The 20100-nt window shown below is 64.3% G+C and overlaps 1 protein-coding gene across 1 annotated transcript; it reads right to left on the bottom strand.

The window, feature by feature from the left end:
- Positions 1–12054: 12054 nt before the first annotated feature.
- TESPA1 (thymocyte expressed, positive selection associated 1) lies at positions 12055–14390 on the bottom strand. The gene is made up of 6 exons (XM_058042024.1): positions 14192–14390; positions 13967–14009; positions 13504–13593; positions 13073–13287; positions 12143–12609; positions 12055–12087 (listed from the first exon to the last, which is right to left on the bottom strand). The coding sequence occupies exons 1-6, from the start codon at positions 14388–14390 to the stop codon at positions 12055–12057; spliced, it is 1047 nt and encodes a 348-aa protein (XP_057898007.1).
- Between the last annotated feature and the right edge of the window lie 5710 nt (positions 14391–20100).

The raw sequence follows: 20100 nt of genomic DNA, 5'->3' as shown, positions 1-20100 counted from the left end.
AGCGGCGCCGGCGTTCCCGGAGGGAGCGGGGATCGGTGCCAGAGCCGGGAGAATCCCCCGGGATGGGGACGGGGACGGGGATGGGGACGGGGGGGCCCGGACCGGCTGCGGACACCGGGATGGGATCGGGGGGCTTGGGCAGAGATCCCGGGGACCCCTGTGGGACCCCCCGGCTCTCCGTGCAGGGATCAGGGATTTCCTGGCTCTTCCCAGGCAAATCCATTAATTACTCGAGGAACCGAGATTAATTAGGATCGGCTGCTCCGAGCGCGGCTGCTCCGAGTCGGGTCCTGGCTGAGGCTGCGGCTCCGGGATTCGCACTGCGGCTGATCCGGGGGGCTCCCGAGGGGATCGGGGATGGAGGGGACATCCCGGGGTGCTCTGTGTCCCTGCTCCTCCCGAGGGACCCCCAGAGTCACCCCCACCCCATCCATCCATCCATCATCCGTCCGTCCATCCATCCATCCATCCATCCATCCATCCATCCATCCATCCATCCATCCATCCTCCGTCCATCCATCATCCATCTGTCCATCCATCCATCCATCCATCCATCCATCATCCATCCGTCCATCCATCCATCCATCCATCCATCCATGGATCCATCCATCCATCCATCCATCCATCCATCCATCCATCCATGGATCCATCCATCATCCATCCGTCCATCATCCATCTGTCCATCCATCCATCCATCCGTCCGTCCATCCATTCATCATCCATCCGTCCGTCCGTCCATCCATCCATCCATCCATCCATCCATCATCCATCCGTCCGTCCATCCGTCCATCCATCCATCCATCCATCCATCATCCATCCATCCATCATCCATCCGCCCATCTGTCCATCCATCCATCCATCCATCCATGGATCCATCCGTCCATCCATCCATCCATCCATCCATCCATCCATCCATCCATCCATCCATCCACTCACCCATCCATCCATCCCTTCCCTGGCCTCGGAGGTGCGGGCTGGGGGCTGGACCCGAGCCCCCCCAGTGTCCCCAGTGTCCCCAGTGTCCCCCATTCCCTTTCCTGGGGCGTTTTGGTGCCACCGCTCCATGCAGGGACACCCCAGGAGCCCACAGGAGGTCACGTGTTTGGATGTCACCACCTGGCGGCTGATGACGTCACCTAGATGATGTCACCTGGATGACGTCATGACGTCACCTGGGTGATGTCACCACCCCCGCTGATCCCAAAGGGGTGCGATCGGTTTTTCTGCTCCGTCCTTTATTTGGGGTCAATTCCCGGGGTTTGGGGACAGCGCCACAGGCCAGGTGGCCGCAGGTGACGCTTGCACACCCACCCGGGTGTGTCCCAGCAGCCGGAGCCCCAAATCCTGCTCGGTTCCCCTTCGGGGGACAATGACAGTGCCTTGTGCCACCTCCATGGGGACAGCCGAGCCCGGCCCTGCTCTCCGCGAGCTTTTCCTGGGGAAAAAACCAGAAAAAAAATCCCCAACCGAGGCAGCCGGAAAAGCAGATTTCTGAGAAGCTGTGAATTCTCTCACCTGCACCGGGAGCTCGCACCGAATTCATTTTCCGCCCCCTCCGCGTCCCGGGGCTGGCTCTGCATCCCAGAGCTGGCACCGGGCGCCTTTCCCTGGAAAAACGGCCCAAAAAACGCCGGGTTTGGGTAAAAAAGCCGCCCGGCAGCGGTGGGAGGAGGCGCGGTGAGATGTCAGCCAGAGAGGAGGAGGAGGAGGAGGGTGAGGATGAGGCAGCTCTTCACACCGCGATGAGGCATCTCCCTGCACGGGGAGGGGCTGGGTTTGTTCCTAGAGGGGATTTATTGAGGGAAAATCAGAAATTTCGGGTGTTTCTCCAACCTTGGAGAGCTGAGCGAGTTGGGGGTGACCAGGGAGTGGAAACAGAGCCAGGTGTCCAAACTGGAAACCAGCGGGCACCAGTTCAATTGGGGTGACCAGGGAGTGGAAACAGAGCCAGGTGTCCCTTACTGGGCTCCCAAACTGGAAACCAGTGGGCACCAGTTCAATTGGGGTGACCAGGCAGTGGAAACAGAGCCAGGTGTCCCTTACTGGGCTCCCAAACTGGAAACCAGCGGGCACCAGTTCAATTGGGGTGACCAGGCAGTGGAAACAGAGCCAGGTGTCCCTTACTGGGCTCCCAAACTGGAAACCAGTGGGCACCAGTTCAGCCGCGTGTCCCTGTGGGGTTTTTGGGGGGAACAACCCCAAGAACTCACAGAACCAGGGCCGGGCTGATCCCGGGGAGTCTCGGGGCTCCCTCGGGAGCTCTCGGGGCTCCCCAAACCCCCCCAGAGCTGCTCCCCCCCCCCCCCCCCCTCCATCCCCCGATCCGCCGCTTCCCACGGAGCTGCCACCTCATCGCCGTCGCCATGGAAACCGCGGCCCCCCGCCCCCCCCCGGGGGGTGTCGGAGCTGCCAATCCAACCCCGGCCCCGTGAGGGGGGGATGGGACCGGGGGGTCCCCGGGGATGGTCTGGGACCCCCCCCCCAACGCTGGGGGTCACCCCCGCAGTGAGGAGAGATGGCAAAGGGACAAGGACAGCAGGGGCTGGGTGTGGCAGAGGGGACCGAACTGACCCCGGCCACCCCCCGTGCCACCCACCCTGAGCCGGGGACCCCCGTGGGGACCCCGAGCTGCCCCTGCCCACCCTGGGAGACCCCTCCTCAATGAGGGCCGGGGAGTTTGGGGACAGGGGAGGGGGTCTGCAGGGCCCAGGGGCACAGCTGGGCACAGCTGGAGTGTCCCCCATCCCTAGAGGGTCTCCGGGCTGCATGAGGATGGAGGGCACAGCTGAAGACCCCAAAAGGGGCACCGGGATGGGGTGGTGGGGGGTCCTGGTTTGAGTGTTCTGGACCCCAGCCCCATTTCCCCCCATCCCCAGGAGAGCCGGCAGGACACAGGGGCAGCGTTTGGGATCGGCTTTATTCGGGATGTGCGGGGCGGGCTGGGGGTGCCTGGAGCAGGGGAAGCCTCGGGACGAGCCGGGAGCTCAGCGGGGACAGCGGGATCCGTGCCCCGGCCCTGGGGGAGCGCTCACGGCGCTCATTCCTCACCTGGAAAAGAGAAAGCAGCAGAGCTGAGCCCCGGCCCGGACCCCCCGTCCCACCTTGGGACCCCCCCAGCCGCCCCCCACCCCCCGAGGCGCGGGGAGGGGCCGGGGGCCGTTTTGGGGCGCTGACCTCGGGGCACCTGCCCGAGCCCCCGTGCGCACCCGAAGACGAGGTTGCTCAGACGGTTCACCAGCCAGTTAATCGCGTCCATGAGATGAGACAGGGCCCCCTCGTTCTTCTCGGCTCCCTGCGCCTCTGCGGGGGCAAAACCGGGGGTCTCCAGCACCCCGAGGGGCTCCTCGCCCCCTCCTCAGGGTCCCCAGCACACCCAGAGCGGTGGCACTGACACTCAGCACGTCCTGAGCCCCGTGTGACATCCTGACCGTGTCACTGTCCCCTGTCCCGGCTCCGTCTGTGCCTGGGGGAGTCAGACCCGCCCATCCCCTCCCCCTCGGAGCCAGGACAGGGATTTGGGATCGTTCCCAACCCTCGGCAACGAACGGACCCGGCCGCACCAACCCCGCCTTGGAACAGAGACAGAACCCAAAGATCTGCCCTTCCCTGGGGGGTTTGGGAGGATTTAGGGGGTCCCAAACCAGATCTGCCCTTCCCTGGGGGATTTGGGAGGATTTAGGGGGTCCCAAACCAGATCTGCCCTTCCCTTGGTGGTTCAGGGGGTTTAGACTGTCCCAAACCAGATCTGCCCTTCCCTTGGGAGTTTGGGAGGATTTAGAGGGTCCCAAACCAGATCTGCCCTTCCCTGGGGGGTTTGGGAGGATTTAGGGGGTCCCAAACCAGATCTGCCCTTCCCTGGGGGGTTTGGGGTCTTTAGGGGGGCTTGCGAACCTGCCAGTTTGGTTGCCAGTTCCACCAGGGCATCCACGCTGACGTCCTCCAACTCAGAGCCCTCTTCGGGTTCCTCAGACTCCTCCGGACTCTCCTCAGGATCCTCTGATTCCTCCGGGCTCTCTTCAGAATCCCCAGATTCCTCCGGGCTCTCTTCGGGATCTTCCGACTCTTCAGAGCTCTCTTCGGATTCCTCGGATTCCTCAGAGCTCTCTTCAGGATCCTCGGATTCTTCAGGACTTGCTTCGGGTTCCTCGGATTCTTCGGGGCTCTCTTCACGATCCTCAGACTCCTCCAGGCTTGCTTCAGGATCCTCAGACTCTTCAGGGCTCTCTTCAGGATCCTCAGACTCTTCCGGGCTCTCTTCAGGATCCTCAGACTCTTCAGGGCTCTCTTCGGGATCTTCTGACTCTTCAGGACTCGCTTCAGGTTCCTCGGATTCTTCGGGGCTCTCTTTGCGATCCTCAGACTCCTCCGGGCTTGCTTCAGGATCCTCAGACTCTTCAGGGCTCTCTTCAGGATCCTCAGACTCTTCCGGGCTCTCTTCAGGATCCTCAGACTCTTCAGGGCTCTCTTCGGGATCTTCTGACTCTTCAGGACTTGCTTCAGGATCCTCAGACTCTTCAGGACTCTCTTCAGGATCCTCAGACTCTTCAGGGCTCTCTTCGGGATCCTCTGATTCCTCTGGGCTCTCTTCGGGATCTTCTGACTCTTCAGGACTCACTTCAGGTTCCTCGGATTCTTCGGGGCTCTCTTCACGATCCTCAGACTCCTCCGGGCTCTCCTCGGGATCCTCGGATTCCTCAGGGCTCTCCTCAGGTTCCTTACGCCCTAGAGGGACCAGCTCAAGCTCCTCCACCTCCTCAGGTTCCTCTTCGGGGTCCAGCAGCCCCAACAGCTCCTGGGGTTTCTCCTCAGGTTCCTCCTCGGGGTCCAGCAGTCCCAGCAGCTCCTGTGGTTTCTCCTCGGGTTCCTCTTCAGGATCCAGCAGCCCCAACAGCTCCTGGGGTTTCTCCTCAGGTTCCTCCTCGGGGTCCAGCAGCCCCAACAGCTCCTGGGGTTTCTCCTCAGGTTCCTCCTCGGGGTCCAGCAGTCCCAACAGCTCCTGGGGTTTCTCCTCAGGTTCCTCCTCGGGGTCCAGCAGTCCCAACAGCTCCTGTGGTTTCTCCTCAGGTTCCTCCTCGGGGTCCAGCAGTCCCAGCAGCTCCTGTGGTTTCTCCTCGGGTTCCTCACTGGGGTCCAGCAGCTCCAGGGGTTCCTCACTGGGGTCCAACAGCTCATGGTGTCCCACATGGGGGTCCAGCAGCTTGCTGAGCTCCCCCAGGAGCCCAAGCCCTTCTGAACTCGGTTCCTCCACGGGGCCTGCGGGAGGAACAGGAGAGGTGGCATCGCCCACCTGGGCGGGGGTCGGGAGCCCTGGGACCCCTCCCCTGTTTGAGGACACCCTGGGCACTCTGACCTCCCTCCTGCACCCACCAGAATCCGCCCAGTGCCACCCCAACACCACCGCGATGCCACCCCAGTGCCACCCTTATGCCACCCCAGTGCCACCCCGTGTCCCCAGCTCACGGGCAGTGGCCAGGCTGCCGGCGAGCCCGGCCAGCAGCAGCGCTGCCCAGAGCTTCAGCATCGCGGCCATTCCGGGACCGGATCGGGAGGCGGCGGGAGAGCCGGGGATGAGCCGGGACCGGGCGGGATCGCAGCCGGGAGAGCCGGGGATGAGCCGGGACCGGGCGGGATCGCAGCCGGGAGAGCCGGGGATGAGCCGGGACCGGGGGCTCTGCCCCTTATGAAGGGGCCGGGGCAGGGCTCGGGCACGTGGGGATTTTCCAGGTGTGGGCAGGTGCCCGTGCCAGGGCGGGATTAGCCCGGATTAGCTCCGCAGCCCCCCCGGGCCAGCCCAGCCCCAGCCCGGGGCAGTTCCTGACCCCACCAGAGCTCCGTGGATCTCATTGAACAGGGTCTCAGTGCGCCCCAGGGTCTCAGCGCCCACCAGAGCACCCCAGAGCACCCCAGGGTGTCCTAGAGCACCCCAGAGCCCCCCAGGGCACCCCTGGTGACCCCACACACCCTCCCAGGCCCACCCACTCTCCAGCACTGGGTTCCAGGCACCTGATGGGGAAAGGACAGGAGGGGACATTTGGGGGCATGGAGGGACACGGGATGGAGGGACAGAGGGATGGGGGGACGTGGAGGACATACAGCCAGGACAGGCAGTGACCATGGGCTGGACACAGCCAGGACAGGGAGTGACCATGGGCTGGACATGGCCGGGACATGGAATGACCACAGGCTGGACACAGCAAGGGCACAGAGTGACCACAGGCTGGACACAGCAAGGGCACAGAGTGACCACGGGCTGGACATGGGCAGGGCAGAGCGACCATGGCCTGGGTCCCTGCCAGGACACAGAGTGACCACAGGCAGGACATGACCAGGACACAGAGTGACCACGGGCTGGATATGGCCAGGACACAGAGTGACCACGGACTGGGCCCGTGCCAGGACACAGAGTGACCACGGGCTGGGTCTGTGCCAGGACACAGAGTGACCACGGGCTGGGTCTATGCCAGGACACAGAGTGACCACGGGCTGGGTCCGTGCCAGGACACAGAGTGACCACGGGCTGGATATGGCCAGGACACAGAGTGACCACGGACTGGGCCCGTGCCAGGACACAGAGTGACCACGGGCTGGGTCCGTGCCAGGACACAGAGTGACCACGGGCTGGACATGGCCAGGACACAGAATGACCACGGGCTGGGTCCATGCCAGGACACAGAGTGACCACGGGCTGGGTCCGTGCCAGGACACAGAGTGACCACGGGCTGGGTCCGTGCCAGGACACAGAGTGACCACGGGCTGGACATGACCAGGACACAGAGTGACCACGGGCTGGGTCCATGCCAGGACACAGAGTGACCACAGACTGGTCTATGCCAGGACACAGAGTGACCACAGGCTGGGTCTATGCCAGGACACAGAGTGACCATGGGCTGGGTCCGTGCCAGGACACGGCGGGCCGAGTCTGCCCCACGGGAAATGAGGCTGAATCATCCCCGGCGCTGCTGGAGAGCAATTCCCGAGCGGGGCCGGGGCCGGGCCGGGAGCAGCCGAGCGAGGCCGGCCCCGCTCACAGCGGGACGCGCTCGGCTGAGCCCGGCTCGGGAAAAGGCTTAGGCGGAGTTTAGGGAGTGATTGATTGATTGATTGATTGATTGGTAGATGGCAGCTCTGAGGGGTGGGGGATTCGGGGATGTGTCCTGGGAGAGGCTCCAGGTCCTGCAGGGTGGCTGTGGGGTGGGAATGGGGTGAGGAATTGGGGATGGCAATGGGATTGGGGATGGCAATGGGATTGGGGATGGCAATGGGATTGGGGATGGGAATGGGGATGGGAATGGGAATGGGGATGGGAATGGGGATGGGAATGGGGATGGGAATGGGAATGGGATTGGGGATGAGGATGGAATTGGGGATGGGTGTGGATGGGGATGGGATTGGGGATGGAATTGGGGATGAGTGTGGATGGGGATGGGATTGGGGATGAGTGTGGATGTGGATGGGGATGGAATTGGGGCTGGATGTGGTCAGGAACAGGGATGGAGAGCGGATGGCTGTGGACAGGGATGGGGCAGGATGTGGTGCCCATGGGGTCGGAATTGAGGATGGAATTGGGGATGGCATTGGGGATGGAATTGGGGATGGAATTGGGGATGGCTGTGGATAGGAACAGGATGGCTGTGGACAGGGATGGGGCAGGACGTGGTGCCCATGGGGTCGGAATTGGGGATGGAATTGGGGATGGAACTGGGGATGGAATTGGGGCTGGATGTGGACAGGAACGGGGATGGAGAGGGGATGGAACTGGGGATGGATGTGGACAGGGATGGGGCAGGACGTGGTGCCCGTGGGGACGGAACTGGGGATGGAATTGGGGCTGGCTGTGGACAGGCATGGGGCAAGACATGATGCCCATGGGGATGGAATCGGGGCTGGATGTGCCTGGCTCTGGTGCCAGCGGGAGCAGAGAGCTCCCTGCACCAAAAGCAGCCCCGAATGTAGGACACGGGGCCCTGCTGGCGGCTCCCCCCGCTCCCTCCCTGCCCCCCCAGCAGCTCCTGCTCCCGTGGGAAGCGGCTCCCACGGCTTGGCCACGTCCTTCCTCTTGGCTGCCGAGCCGGGGGATGGATCCTGGGTGCTTTCCATCGTGCCAGCGCCCGAGGGAGGATTTGTGCCACCTTCCTGCCTGTTCCTGGTGGCTCAGAGAGCCCCGTTCATTCCCGGTGGGAACAGGAGGGCGAGGAGAGCCCAGCCCTGCCCCGGGCAGGGATTTGGGGCAGCCAGATCCGGGAGGCAGAGCCAGAGCCCCCGGCAGGGAATTGGAATCCTGGAGCAGGGAGGATTAATTAATTAATCCCCAAACGCCCTCACGGCAAGAGGAACCTCTTTGTGCTGCTCCAGCACCCAGAAGTTCCCCATCCCAGTGGATTAATTAATCCTAAACGGCACCAAAATCCCCCTAAAACCCTCCTGGGAAGCACCACGGGCTCCGAGGTGTCCGTGAAATGTGCTGGAGCTGCTGATCCCTCCATGGAGAGCTGGAGGAAGATGTCCCAGCGTGTCCCCAACGCCAACCCTGTCCCAGCCTGGTTCTGGGTGGGATGGGACCGGCCCTGGGTGTCCCAGAGGTTGGTGACATCCCCCAGGGATGGGTGGCATCCTCAGGGGTTGGTGACATCTGCCAGGGGTTGGTGACATCCACCAGGGGTTGGTGATGTCTACCAGGGATGGGTGACATCTGCCAAGGGTTGGTGACATCAGCCAAGGGTTGGTGGCACCCTCAGGGGTTGGTGACATCTGCCAGGGGTTGGTGACATCCCCAGGGGTTGGTGACATCCCCAGGGGTTGGTGGCACCCTCAGGGGTTGGTGACATCTGCCAGGGGTTGGTGACATCCACCAGGGGTTGGTGATGTCTACCAGGGCTGAGTGACATCTGCCAAGGGTTGGTGACATCTGCCGGGGTTGGTGGCACCCCCAGAGGTTGGTGACATCCCCAGGGGTTGGTGGCACCCCCAGGGGTTGGTGACATCCCCAGGGGTTGGTGGCACCCCCAGGGGTTGGTGACATCCCCAGGGGTTGGTGGCACCCCCAGGGGTTGGTGACATCCACCAGGGGTTGGTGATGTCTACCAGGGCTGAGTGACATCTGCCAAGGGTTGGTGACATCTGCCAAGGGTTGGTGACATCCCCAGGGGTTGGTGACATCCCCAGGCCTTGGTGGCACCCCCAGAGATTGGTGACATCCCCTGGGGTGGTCCCTGAGCTCAGCTCTGCCCACCGAGGCTCTCCCAGGTGTGCCCACGGCCCCTGCAGGCTCTCCCAGCTAATCCCGGGTTTGTTTTTGGTCCGAGCTGGAGCCGAGCAGAGCCAGGGCAGGGAATGGGAACCGGGGTGGGGCTGGCACCAGTCTGGGGTGCCACAGTGTCCCGGGTGAACCCCAGAGCAGCCAGGTCCATCCTGGGGCAGCCCAGGTGGGACAGGACCGTCCTGCTCCGGTTTGGGATGCAGCCCAGGTGGGATGGAGCCTCCCCCCGGGGTTTGGGATCGGCCCCGGTGCCGGAGGGGCCTCGGGGATGATCCCGGCTGATCCCGGCCTGGCCGCTCTCCACGGGGAAGCCCCGGGGCTGTTGGTGCTCCCGGGGTTTCCCTTTCCCAGGAGTGCAGCCCTGGCACACCCAGGGTCCCGGGGGTGGCCAGGGCGGGGACAGCGACAGCCTGGGGACAAAGGGACCCTGGTGGCTCCTTCACGACAGCCTGGGGACAAAGGGACCCTGGTGGCTCCTTCACGACAGCCCCGTGACAAAGGGACCCTGGTGGCTCCTTCATGACAGCCAGACCACAAAGGGACCCTGGTGGCTCCTCCACAACAGGTCGGTGACAAAGGGACCCTGGTGGCTCCTTCACGACAGGTCGGTGACAAAGGGACCCTGGTGGCTCCTTCACAACAGGTCGGTGACAAAGGGACCCTGGTGGCTCCTTCACGACAGCCCGGGGACAAAGGGACCCTGGTGGCTCCTTCACAACAGCTCGGTGACAAAGGGACCCTGGTGGCTCCTTCACAACAGCCTGGGGACAAAGGGACCCTGGTGGCTCCTTCACAACAGCTCGGTGACAAAGGGACCCTGGTGGCTCCTTCACAACAGCCTGGGGACAACGGGACCCTGGTGGCTCCTTCACGACAGCCAGGCCACAAAGGGACCCTGGTGGCTCCTTCACAACAGCCTGGGGACAAAGGGACCCTGGTGGCTCCTTCACAACAGCCCGGTGACAAAGGGACCCTGGTGGCCCCTGAGGTGACACTGGAGCTGTCCCCGGGCAGGGATGGTCCCACCCCCCCAGCAAGGACACAGCCACGGCCATCCCTTGGGGGACTTTATTTGGTCCCCACTCCCCTCTAGTGCAACCAACCAAAGTGCAAGTGACGTCCCCAAGGGCTGAGGACACGTCCCCGAGGGTTGGGGACACATCCCAGAGGGTTGGGGACACATCCCAAAGGGTTGGGGACACATCCCAAAGGACTGGGGACACGTCCCCAAGGGTTGGGGACATGTCCCTGAGGGTTGGGGACACATCCCAAAGGGCTGGGGACACATCCCCACTGCAGGCCCCAAGCCACAGGGCTGGGGGACGAGGGAGGGACGACAAAAAATGGGGCAAAATCCCGAATCCGGAGGTTTTCCTGTGCCAAACACCCACACGTGCGCACACACACACGCACACCGCACACGCACACGTGTCACACGCGTGTCCAAAACGTCCGTGGGACGCCCGGGCGAGGTCACACGTCCTCCTGAGGTGGCCTCGGGTCACAGAGTCGGGAGCGGCTCCTCCCCGAAGCCGCTGCTGTCCGAGCGCCCGTGGAGCAGGGAGCCTGCGGGGACGGGGGGGACATGAGGGGACACGGGGGGGACAGGGCAGGGACACGGGGGGGACATGGGGGGACACGGTGGGGACATGGCAGGGACACAGTGTGGACAGAGTGGGGACACGCTGGCACCGGGCAGCCCGTGCCCCCCAGGAGGGTGGGGGAGACCCCAACTCACTCCTGATAAAGGGATGGGGGGACCGGGTGGCTTCCTCGGGATCATCATCATCCTCATCATCATCATCGTCATCCTCGTCGTCACCGTCATCCTCCTCCTCCTCGCTCGGCACCTGCGGGGGTGGCTGCGGGGCTCAGCTGTCACCGCTGCCGTGACAGAGGTGACAGCGGCCCCTCCTCGTGTCCCCACGCGTGACCCGGCCGGGCCCGTGCGTGCCGTGCCCGGGGGGGGGGAGGTGACCCCGCTGCCCCCCCCGACCCCCCCCGGGCCCGGCCCCGCCCCGGCTCTGAATCATTTAAACCTTAAAAGCCTGAGGGGCTCCGGGGACATTTCCCGCTCCAGCTCCTTCCCCGCGCCGGCCGCGGGGGCCTTCCTCCCCTCCTCATCATCCTCATCCTCATCCTCATCCTCATCCCCATCCTTGTCCTCATCCTCATCCTCATCCCCATCCTCATCCTCATCCTCATCCTCATCCTCATCCCCATCCTCATCCTCATCCTCATCCCCATCCTCATCCCCATCCTCATCCTCATCCTCATCCTCATCCTCATCCTCATCCTCATCCTCATCCTCATCCTCATCCTCATCCTCATCCTCATCCTCATCCTCCTCATCCTCATCCTCCTCATCCTCATCCTCATCCCCATCCTCATCCTCATCCCCATCCTCATCCTCATCCTCATCCTCATCCTCATCCTCCTCATCCTCATCCTCATCCCCATCCTCATCCTCATCCTCATCCTCATCCTCATCCTCATCCCCATCCTCATCCTCATCCTCCTCATCCTTGACCTCATCCTCATCCCCATCCCCATCCTCATCCTCATCCTCCTCATCCTTGACCTCATCCTCATCCTCATCCTCATCCTCATCCTCCTCATCCTCATCCTCATCCTCATCCTCATCCTCATCCTCATCCCCATCCCCATCCTCATCCTCATCCTCCTCATCCTTGACCTCATCCTCATCCTCATCCTCATCCTCATCCTCCTCATCCTCATCCTCATCCTCATCCTCATCCTCATCCTCATCCTCAACCTCCTCCTCATCCTCCTCCTCCTCACCTCCTCCAGCTCGAAGGACTCGGCCGCTCCTGGGGGCTCGGGGGGCTCGGGGACCCTCCCAGCGCGGTGTCCCCCAGCCCTCGCGGTGTCCCCCGGGTGACACCGAGAGCCGAGGCCGGGCTGGCCCGGGTGTCGCAGCCCCGGGGGTCTCTGGGCGGTGCCCGCCACCCTGCAGGACGCGGTGACACCGCCCCGAGGGTCCCCTGTGTCCCCCCCGCGCCCCCAGACCCCCCGGCCTGGGTGTCCCCAAGCTGTCCCCGCTCGGGGTGGCCTCGGGGACACCGTGTCCGTGTCACCGTGTCCCCGGCAGCCCTCGGGGGTCCCGCCCGGGCCGGGGGTCGCCCCTCGGGGGGTGTCACCGCCGTGTCCCCTCCCCGGGTAGAGGCACAGCGAGGACACCGCGCGCTTCAGGCGCCGCCCGGCGCTGTCGGGGCTGTCGCGACAGGGCGGGGCGGGGGCGATGCGCTGCAGGGCGGTCCGCGACACGTGCGAGTAGAGGCAGAGGAACGCGTCGGCCGTGGCGGCCAGGGCCTGGACCTGCTGGAAGCGACCTGGGGGCGACATCGGGGGCTCAGGGGGCGACATCGGGGCAAAGGAGGGGGGACTGGGAGGGTCCCCACAGCTCCTGCCTGGGGAAACTGAGGCACCGCAGCCATTTCCCACCCCAATGGGAGCCGTTAGTGCACAGCTCGGGGGGCTGGGGGTGATCCCCGATTCCCACCCGGGGAAACTGAGGCACGGCAGCCATAGGAGCAGTTACTGCACAGCTCGGGGGGCTCGGGGTGATCCCCGATTCCCACCCGGGGAAACTGAGGCACGGCAGCCATTTCCCACTGCTGATAGCAGCGGGTAGTGAGTCCCACCCCACAGCTGGGGGGGGCTCGGGGTGATCCCCAATTCCCGCCCGAGGAAACTGAGGCACGGGAGCGTTTCCCATCCCCTTCCAAGGGCCCCTGAAGGGCACAGCGGGGACATTGGGGACATTGGGGACACTGGGGACAGCGTGTCACGCACTGGCCAGCCGCAGGCCCGGATCCTCCAGCTGCAGGCGCCGCGCCTGGGCCCGCAGGAAGAGCCCGAGGTCGATGCCGCTGGCGCGGGACGGGCCCGAGAAGAAGCGGGGGGGGACCCGCGCCGCCGCCCCCGGCTCGCTGCCCACGAAGCCCAGGGCGAGCAGGATCTCCTCGGCGTCACTCTGGGACTGCCACCAGGCCAGCACCGCGGCCACGCTGCGGGACAGGGGACAGCGACAGCGCCGCCTCAGCCCCGCCGGGGGACACCGCGGGGACACCGATCCCTCGAGCAGGGACACCGGGGGGACACCGATCCCTCGAGCAGGGACACCGGGGGGACACCGATTCCCCGCGGGGTGACACCGGGGTGGCATCGATCCCCCAAGTGGGGACGCCGGCGTGGCATCGATCCCTCGAGAGCCCCGACCCTACCTGGAGCTGCTGGGGACACCGGAGGGGACACCGGAGGGGACACCGGAGGCCGTGCTGTCACCAGGGCTCAGGTGCCGGTCCTGCAGAGCCCTGTGCGGGAAGGGGACAAGGGAGGGGACACCGGAGGGGACACTGGAAGGGACACTGGGTCTCCTCAGCACATCCCCAACCACAGGGACCCCAGACCCCCGTGAGACCCCCAAGGCGGGGCAGGGGGACGGTGTCACCACCCCACAGCCCTGGGGACATCGCGGTGTCTGTCCCACCCCCGCCATGTGCAGCTCCCAGCCAGAGCCTCGCCCCCTCCCCAAATCCCCAGGGAGGGGCTGTGACCCCCAGTGTCCCCCCCAGTGTCCCCCCAGTGAGCCCCCAGTGTCCCCCCAGTGACCCCCCAGTGTCCCCCCAGTGACCCCCCAGTGTCCCCCCAGTGAGCCCCCAGTGTCCCCCCAGTGACCCCCCTCACCCGCAGTCCTGCAGCCGCGTCCGGACCCTGCAGCAGGGACGTCCTGGGGGGACACAGAGCAGTGAGGGGACACAGGGAGGGGACACAGGGAGGGGACACAGGGAGGGGACACAGAGCAGTGAGGGGACACAGTGAGGGGACACAGGGAGGGGACACAGCCCAGGGGACACAAAGGCCCTGAGGGGACCCAGCCCAGGGCCCCCCCCACCCCAGGGTGGCCCTGACCTTCCAGGACAGCGCGGTCCGGCTCTGGCGGCTCCCAGGGGACAGCGGCTGCCTCCTGCTCCTCTTCCTCCTCTTCCTCCTCCTCCTCCTCCTCCGCCTGGTCCCGCTCGCCCTCGGGGCTGCGGCAGCCCCGGCCGTGCCGGGCCCACGCGCGGCGCCGCTGCCACGAGCAGGGCCCGAGCACCGAGGGTCCCTCCATGGCCGGGGGGGTCCCTGGGGGGCGGGAGGGATGTGAGGGACCGGGGGGTGAAGGGAGACACTGGGGGTTCCACGGGCAGGGACAGGGTGGGCTTGGGGCATCCTGGGGTGGGCTTGGGGCAGTGGGTGGGCAGCTCCCCAAATCCCCAAATTCCCAAATCCCCAAATCCCCAAATCCCAAAATCCCAAAATCCCAAATCCCAGCCCCCTCAGCACTGACTGGCTCCAGGGATGGGTGGGCAGCTCTCCCCCATCCCAAATCCCAAATTCCTCAATCCCAAATCCCAAATCCCAAATCCCCAATATCTCAAACCCCTCAGCACTGACCGGCACCAGTGGTGGGTGTGCAGCTCTCCCCAATCCCAAATCCCCAAACCCCAAATCCCCCAATGCCAGACCCCTCAGCACTGACCAGCTCCAGGGGTGTGTGGGCAGCTCCCTTCCATCCCAAATCCCCAAATCCCAAACCCCAAATCCCCAAATCCCAAACCCCAAATCCCAGCCCCTTCACACTGACCCTTTCCAGGGGTGCATGGGCAGCTCTCGCCCAAATCCCCAATCCCAAATCCCCAAATCCCCAAATCCCAAATCCCCAATATCCCAAACCCCTCACACTGACCGGTTCCAGGGGTGCGTGGGCAGCTCCCTGTGCCCATCCCAAATCCCCAGTCCCAAGCCCCTCACACTGACCGGTTCCAGGGGCACATGGGCACCTCCCTGTGCCCATCCCAAATCCCCAGTCCCAAACCCCTCACACTGACCGGTTCCAGGGGTGCGTGGGCACCTCCCTGTGCCCATCCCAAATCCCCAGTCCCAAACCCCTCACACTGACCGGTTCCAGGGGTGCGTGGGCACCTCCCTGTGCCCATCCCAAATCCCCAATATCCCAAACCCCTCACACTGACCGGTTCCAGGGGTGCGTGGGCACCTCCCTGGGCCCATCCCAAATCCCCAATATCCCAAACCCCTCATACTGACCGGTTCCAGGGGTGCGTGGGCAGCTCCCTGTGCCCCTCCAGGCCCCGTGGGCAGCGGCCGCCGCCGCCTCCTCCTGCCCCCCCCGGCCCCGCCCGGCCCCCATCCGTCGTCAGCGCAGCGGGAGGAAACTCATCGGCTTGGAAGAGGAAATTAAAAAAAAAAATCAACAGCCCAGATCTCAAACGTCGCCCCACATCCGCCAGCACCGCGGGAAAAGCTCCTGAGGGCAGCCCGGGCACCCCCTGGCACTGCCCGAGGCGTCCCCGGCCCTCCCAAGGGGGTCTCTGGTGTTCCCAAAGGGTCCCTGATTGTCCCAAGGTGTCCCTGATTGTCCCAAGGTGTCCCCAACCCTCCCAAAGGGTCCCCAACCTTCCTAAAGGGCCCCTGATCTTCTTCCCGGAGAGTCTCCAAGCTTCCCAAATGGTCCCTGATTGTCCCAAGGGGTCCCCAACCCTCCCAAAGGGTCCCTAATCTTCCCAAAGGGCCCCTGATCTTCTTCCCAGAGAGTCTCCAACCTTACCAAGGTGTCCCAACCTTCCCAAAGGGTCCCCTGATCTTCCTGAAGTGTCCCAAACCTTCCCAAAGGGTCCCCAACCCTCCCAAGATGTCCCCAATATTCCCAAAGAGTCCCTGATTGTCTCAAGGTGTCCCCAACTTTCCCAAAGGGTCACAGGTTTTCCCAAATGGTCCTCAACCTTCCCAAAGGGTCCTCAACCTTCCTTTAGGGTCCCCAACCTTCCCAAAGTGTTGGATCCTCCAGAATCCAGAATCTCCAGGAACTGGAATCCTCAGGATTTGGAATCCCCAAGATCTGGAATCCCCAGGACCAGGAATCTCCAGAATCTGGAATTCCCAGGATCAGGAATCTCCAGGATCAGAAATCCCCAGGATCTGGAATCCCCAGGATCAGAAATCCCCAGGATCTGGAATCTCCAGGATCTGGAATCCCCAGAATCTGGAGTCCCCAGGATCTGGAATCTCCAGTATCAGAAATCCCCAGAATCTGGAATTCCCAGGATCAGAAACACCCAGAATCTGGAATCCCCAGGATCTGGAATCTCCAGGATCTGGAATCCCCAGGATCTGGAATCCCCAGGATCAGAAATTCCCAGGATCTGGAATCCCCAGGATCTGGAATCCCCAGAATCTGGAATCCCCAGGATCTGGAATCCCCAGGATCAGAAACACCCAGAATCTGGAATTCCCAGGATCTGGAATCCCCAGGATCTGGAATTCCCAGCACCCGCACACCCCAGTACCTCAGCCGGTCCCCAGGGCCGCGTCCCCGAGGCTCGGGTGCCGCCCGTGACAGTGACAGTGACGGTGACGGTGACGGTGACCCGAGCGCTGCCCCAGCCGCGATCCCCATCCCGATCCCGTCAAAAAAGGCAAAGCAGCTCCAGCAGCTCCGGGCCGGCAGCGCCGCGCCCGCGCCTCGGGATATTTTTAGCCCGGGAGTGTTTAAAGTGGATAAAGCCCCGAATTAAGCGATCCTTCAGGCCGGGCCGGGAACGGGGGGAGGAACCGGGCGAGGGACGGGAACATCCCTGGGGAGAACGGGAATAACCCTGGGAGAACGGGAATAACCCTGGGAGAAGGGGAATAACCCTGGGAGAACGGGAACATCCCGGGGAGAACGGGAATAACCCGGGGAGGACGGGAATAACCCCGGGGAGAACGGGAATAACCCTGGGAGAAGGGGAATAACCCTGGGAGAACGGGAATAACCCTGGGAGAACGGGAATAACCCCGGGGAGAACGGGAATAACCCCAGGGAGAACGGGAATAACCCTGGGAGAAGGGGAACATCCCTGGGGAGAACGGGAATAACCCTGGGAGAACGGGAATAGCCCTGGGGAGAACGGGAATAACCCCGGGGAGAACGGGAATAACCTCGGGGAGAACGGGAATAACCCCGGGGAGAACAGGAATAACCCCGGGGAGGACGGGAATAACCCTGGGAGAACGGGAATAACCCTGGGAGAACGGGAATAACCCTGGGGAGAACGGGAGTAACCCTGGGAGAACGCGAATAACCCCGGGGAGAACGGGAATAACCCTGGGAGAACGGGAACATCCCTGGGAGAACGGGAATAACCCTGGGAGAACGGGAATAACCCCGGGGAGGACGGGAATATTTCTGGGAAGGATGGGAAGAGCTCTGGGAAGGATGGGAAGAGCTCTGGAAGGACAGCAATGCCTCTGGGAAGGATGGAAATATTCCTGGGGAGGATGGGAATAGCCCTGGAAGGATGGACAGATCCCCCAGGACGGACGGACGTGTCGCCAGGAATGACGGACACGTCCCCAGGAAGGACAGACACGTCCCCGGAAGGATGGACAGACTCCCCAGGAAGGACAGACACCACCCTGGACAGATCCCTCCGGCCTCGCCCCTCACCGGCCCCGCTCCGGGCTGGGAGCAGGAGAACGGCCCCGTCCTGTCCCCGATGTCACATCTCGGACACGGCTGGCCCCAAGAATGTCCCCAAGGGGGTCCCAAGGATGTCCCAAAGGATGTCCCCAATGATATCCCCAGGGATGTCCCTGAAGGTGCCCCAAGAATGTCCCCAAGGGGGTCCCAAGGATGTCCCAAAGGATGTCCCCAGTGATATCCCCAGGGATGTCCTCAGGGATGTCCCTGAAGGTGTCCCAAGGATGTCCCTAAGGATGCCTCCAGGGATGTCTCTAAAGGTGTCCCAAGAGTGTCCCTAAAGGTGTCCCAAAGCTGTCCCCAAAGCTGTCCCCAAGGCTGTCCCCAAGGGTGTCCCAAAGCTGTCCCCAAGGCTGTCCCCAAGGCTGTCCCCAAGGCTGTCACCCAGCACGGCCGAGGGACCCGCGGTGCCACCAGGGCGTGGCCATTGGCAGCCTCGGGGGGGGGTCCCGGTTCAGCACAACCCCCCCGGTACCCCCTCACCCCATTCCCGTTCCCTCGGGGGGGCTGAGGGGGGGTTGGGGGGGTCTCTCCCACCCAAAACTCCCTGCGAGCCCCGGGATGGGGCTGGGGGCGTCACGCCGGACTTTGAGGGGGGGGAGGTTCATTTGCCTCCCCCCTCCCCAAACCCAGCATCACCTTTATCGGACCCCCGGCACCCGGGGGATGCCCCGGTGCCCCCCCGGGACCCCCGGGACTGGCAGGGGGGGCAGAGCGGGGCTCGGGCGGGCCCCCCCCCCGCCTGACCTACTTAGCGGATTCCTGCCGGCGGATCCCGGCAGCCGCCCGGGCTCCGGCTCCATGAATAAGTGATGGGACACGCGCTCAGGGCTGCGCCGGGGGGGCGCGGGGCCCGAAACACCCCCGGAGCCAACCGCGAACCCCCCTGCCCCGAAAACCCCGGACCCGAAACACCCCCGGAGCCAACCGCGAACCCCCCGGACCCGAAAACCCCGGCCCCGAAACAGCCCCGGAGCCAACCGCGAACCCCCCGGACCCGAAACACCCCCGGACCCGAAACACCCCAGCCCCGAAGTCACAATCACAACCCCCCCGGCCCCGAACCCCGAACCTCCCCGGCCCCGAAACCCCCCGGCCCCAACAGCCCCGGCCCCGAACTCACAACCCCCCCGGCCCAGAAACCCTCCCAGTCCCACACCCGAAACCCCCCGGCTCGGAACCACCCCGGCCCCCCAACATCCCCGGCCCCGAATTCGTAACCCCCCGGCCCCGAATTCCCTGGCCCGGAACCTCCCCAGCCCCACAACACCCCCAGTCCCACACCCTCGCCCCCCACCCGGCCCCAAGCCCCAAACCCCCCCATGTCCCTGGGGGTGTCACTTGGAGGGGGGGACATGGGGCTGTGGGACACCCCCTGTTCTCCTCACCAGGAAAGAGGATTGGGGATGCCCCCAGCCCACCCTGTGACACCCCCCCAGTCCTACATTGGCCTTTTGGGGGTTTTGGGGTGTCCAGGCTCTGCTGGGACGGTCCCCAAGCGCTGGCCTTGTCGCCTTGTCCTGGTGCTGGGGGGGGATCCTGTCCCTGTCCTTGTCCCCATCCCTGTCCCATCCCTGTCCCCATCCCCATCCCTGTCCCTGTCCCATTGCTGTCCCTGTCCCTGTCCCATGTCCCTCCCACGGTCTGTGTGTCTGTCCCAAGGCCTGTCTGTCCGTCCTCATGCCCCCATGTCTGTCCCAGTGTCCCTGAGTCTGTCCTTGTGTTTGTTTGTCTGTCCCTGTGTCCCAGGGTCCATCCGTGTGTCTGTCCTCCTGTCCCAGCTCTCTTCCTGTACCCAGTCCTGTGTCCCTGTGTCTGTCCCCACGTCTCTCTCTTGTCTGTCCCCTCATCTTGGCTCTGTCCACACGTCTGTCCCTGCAGCCTGGAATCCATCCTTGCGTCTGTTTGTCTGTCCCCGTGTCCCAGGGTCCATCCATGCGTGCGTCCCTGTGTCCCTCCTCATGTCGCTGTGTCTGTCCCTGTATCTGTCCCAGTGTCCCTGTGTCTGTCCCACTCTCCTGACTCTGTCCGTGTGTCCCTCCTCATGTCCCTCTGTCTCTCCTCATGTCCCCGTGTCTGTCCCCGTGTCCCTGTGCCTGTCCCTGTGTCTGTTCCCGTGTCCCCGTGTCTGTCCCCGTGTCCCCGTGTCTGTCCCTGTGTCTGTCCCCGTGTCCGTCCCGGTGTCCCAGGCCCCGTCCCCGGTGTCCCGTTGTCCATCCCCGCGTCCCGCGCGCGGGGCCCGGGGCGAGGCGTGGCCTCCCCGGGGCGGGGCCGGGGCGGGGCCGGGGCGGGGCCGGGG

Source organism: Melospiza georgiana, chromosome 29, assembly GCF_028018845.1.
Source record: "Melospiza georgiana isolate bMelGeo1 chromosome 29, bMelGeo1.pri, whole genome shotgun sequence".
Lineage (NCBI taxonomy): Eukaryota > Metazoa > Chordata > Aves > Passeriformes > Passerellidae > Melospiza > Melospiza georgiana.
The sequence above is the reverse complement of the archived record's forward strand: the minus strand, read 5'-3'. Positions and strand labels throughout refer to the sequence as shown.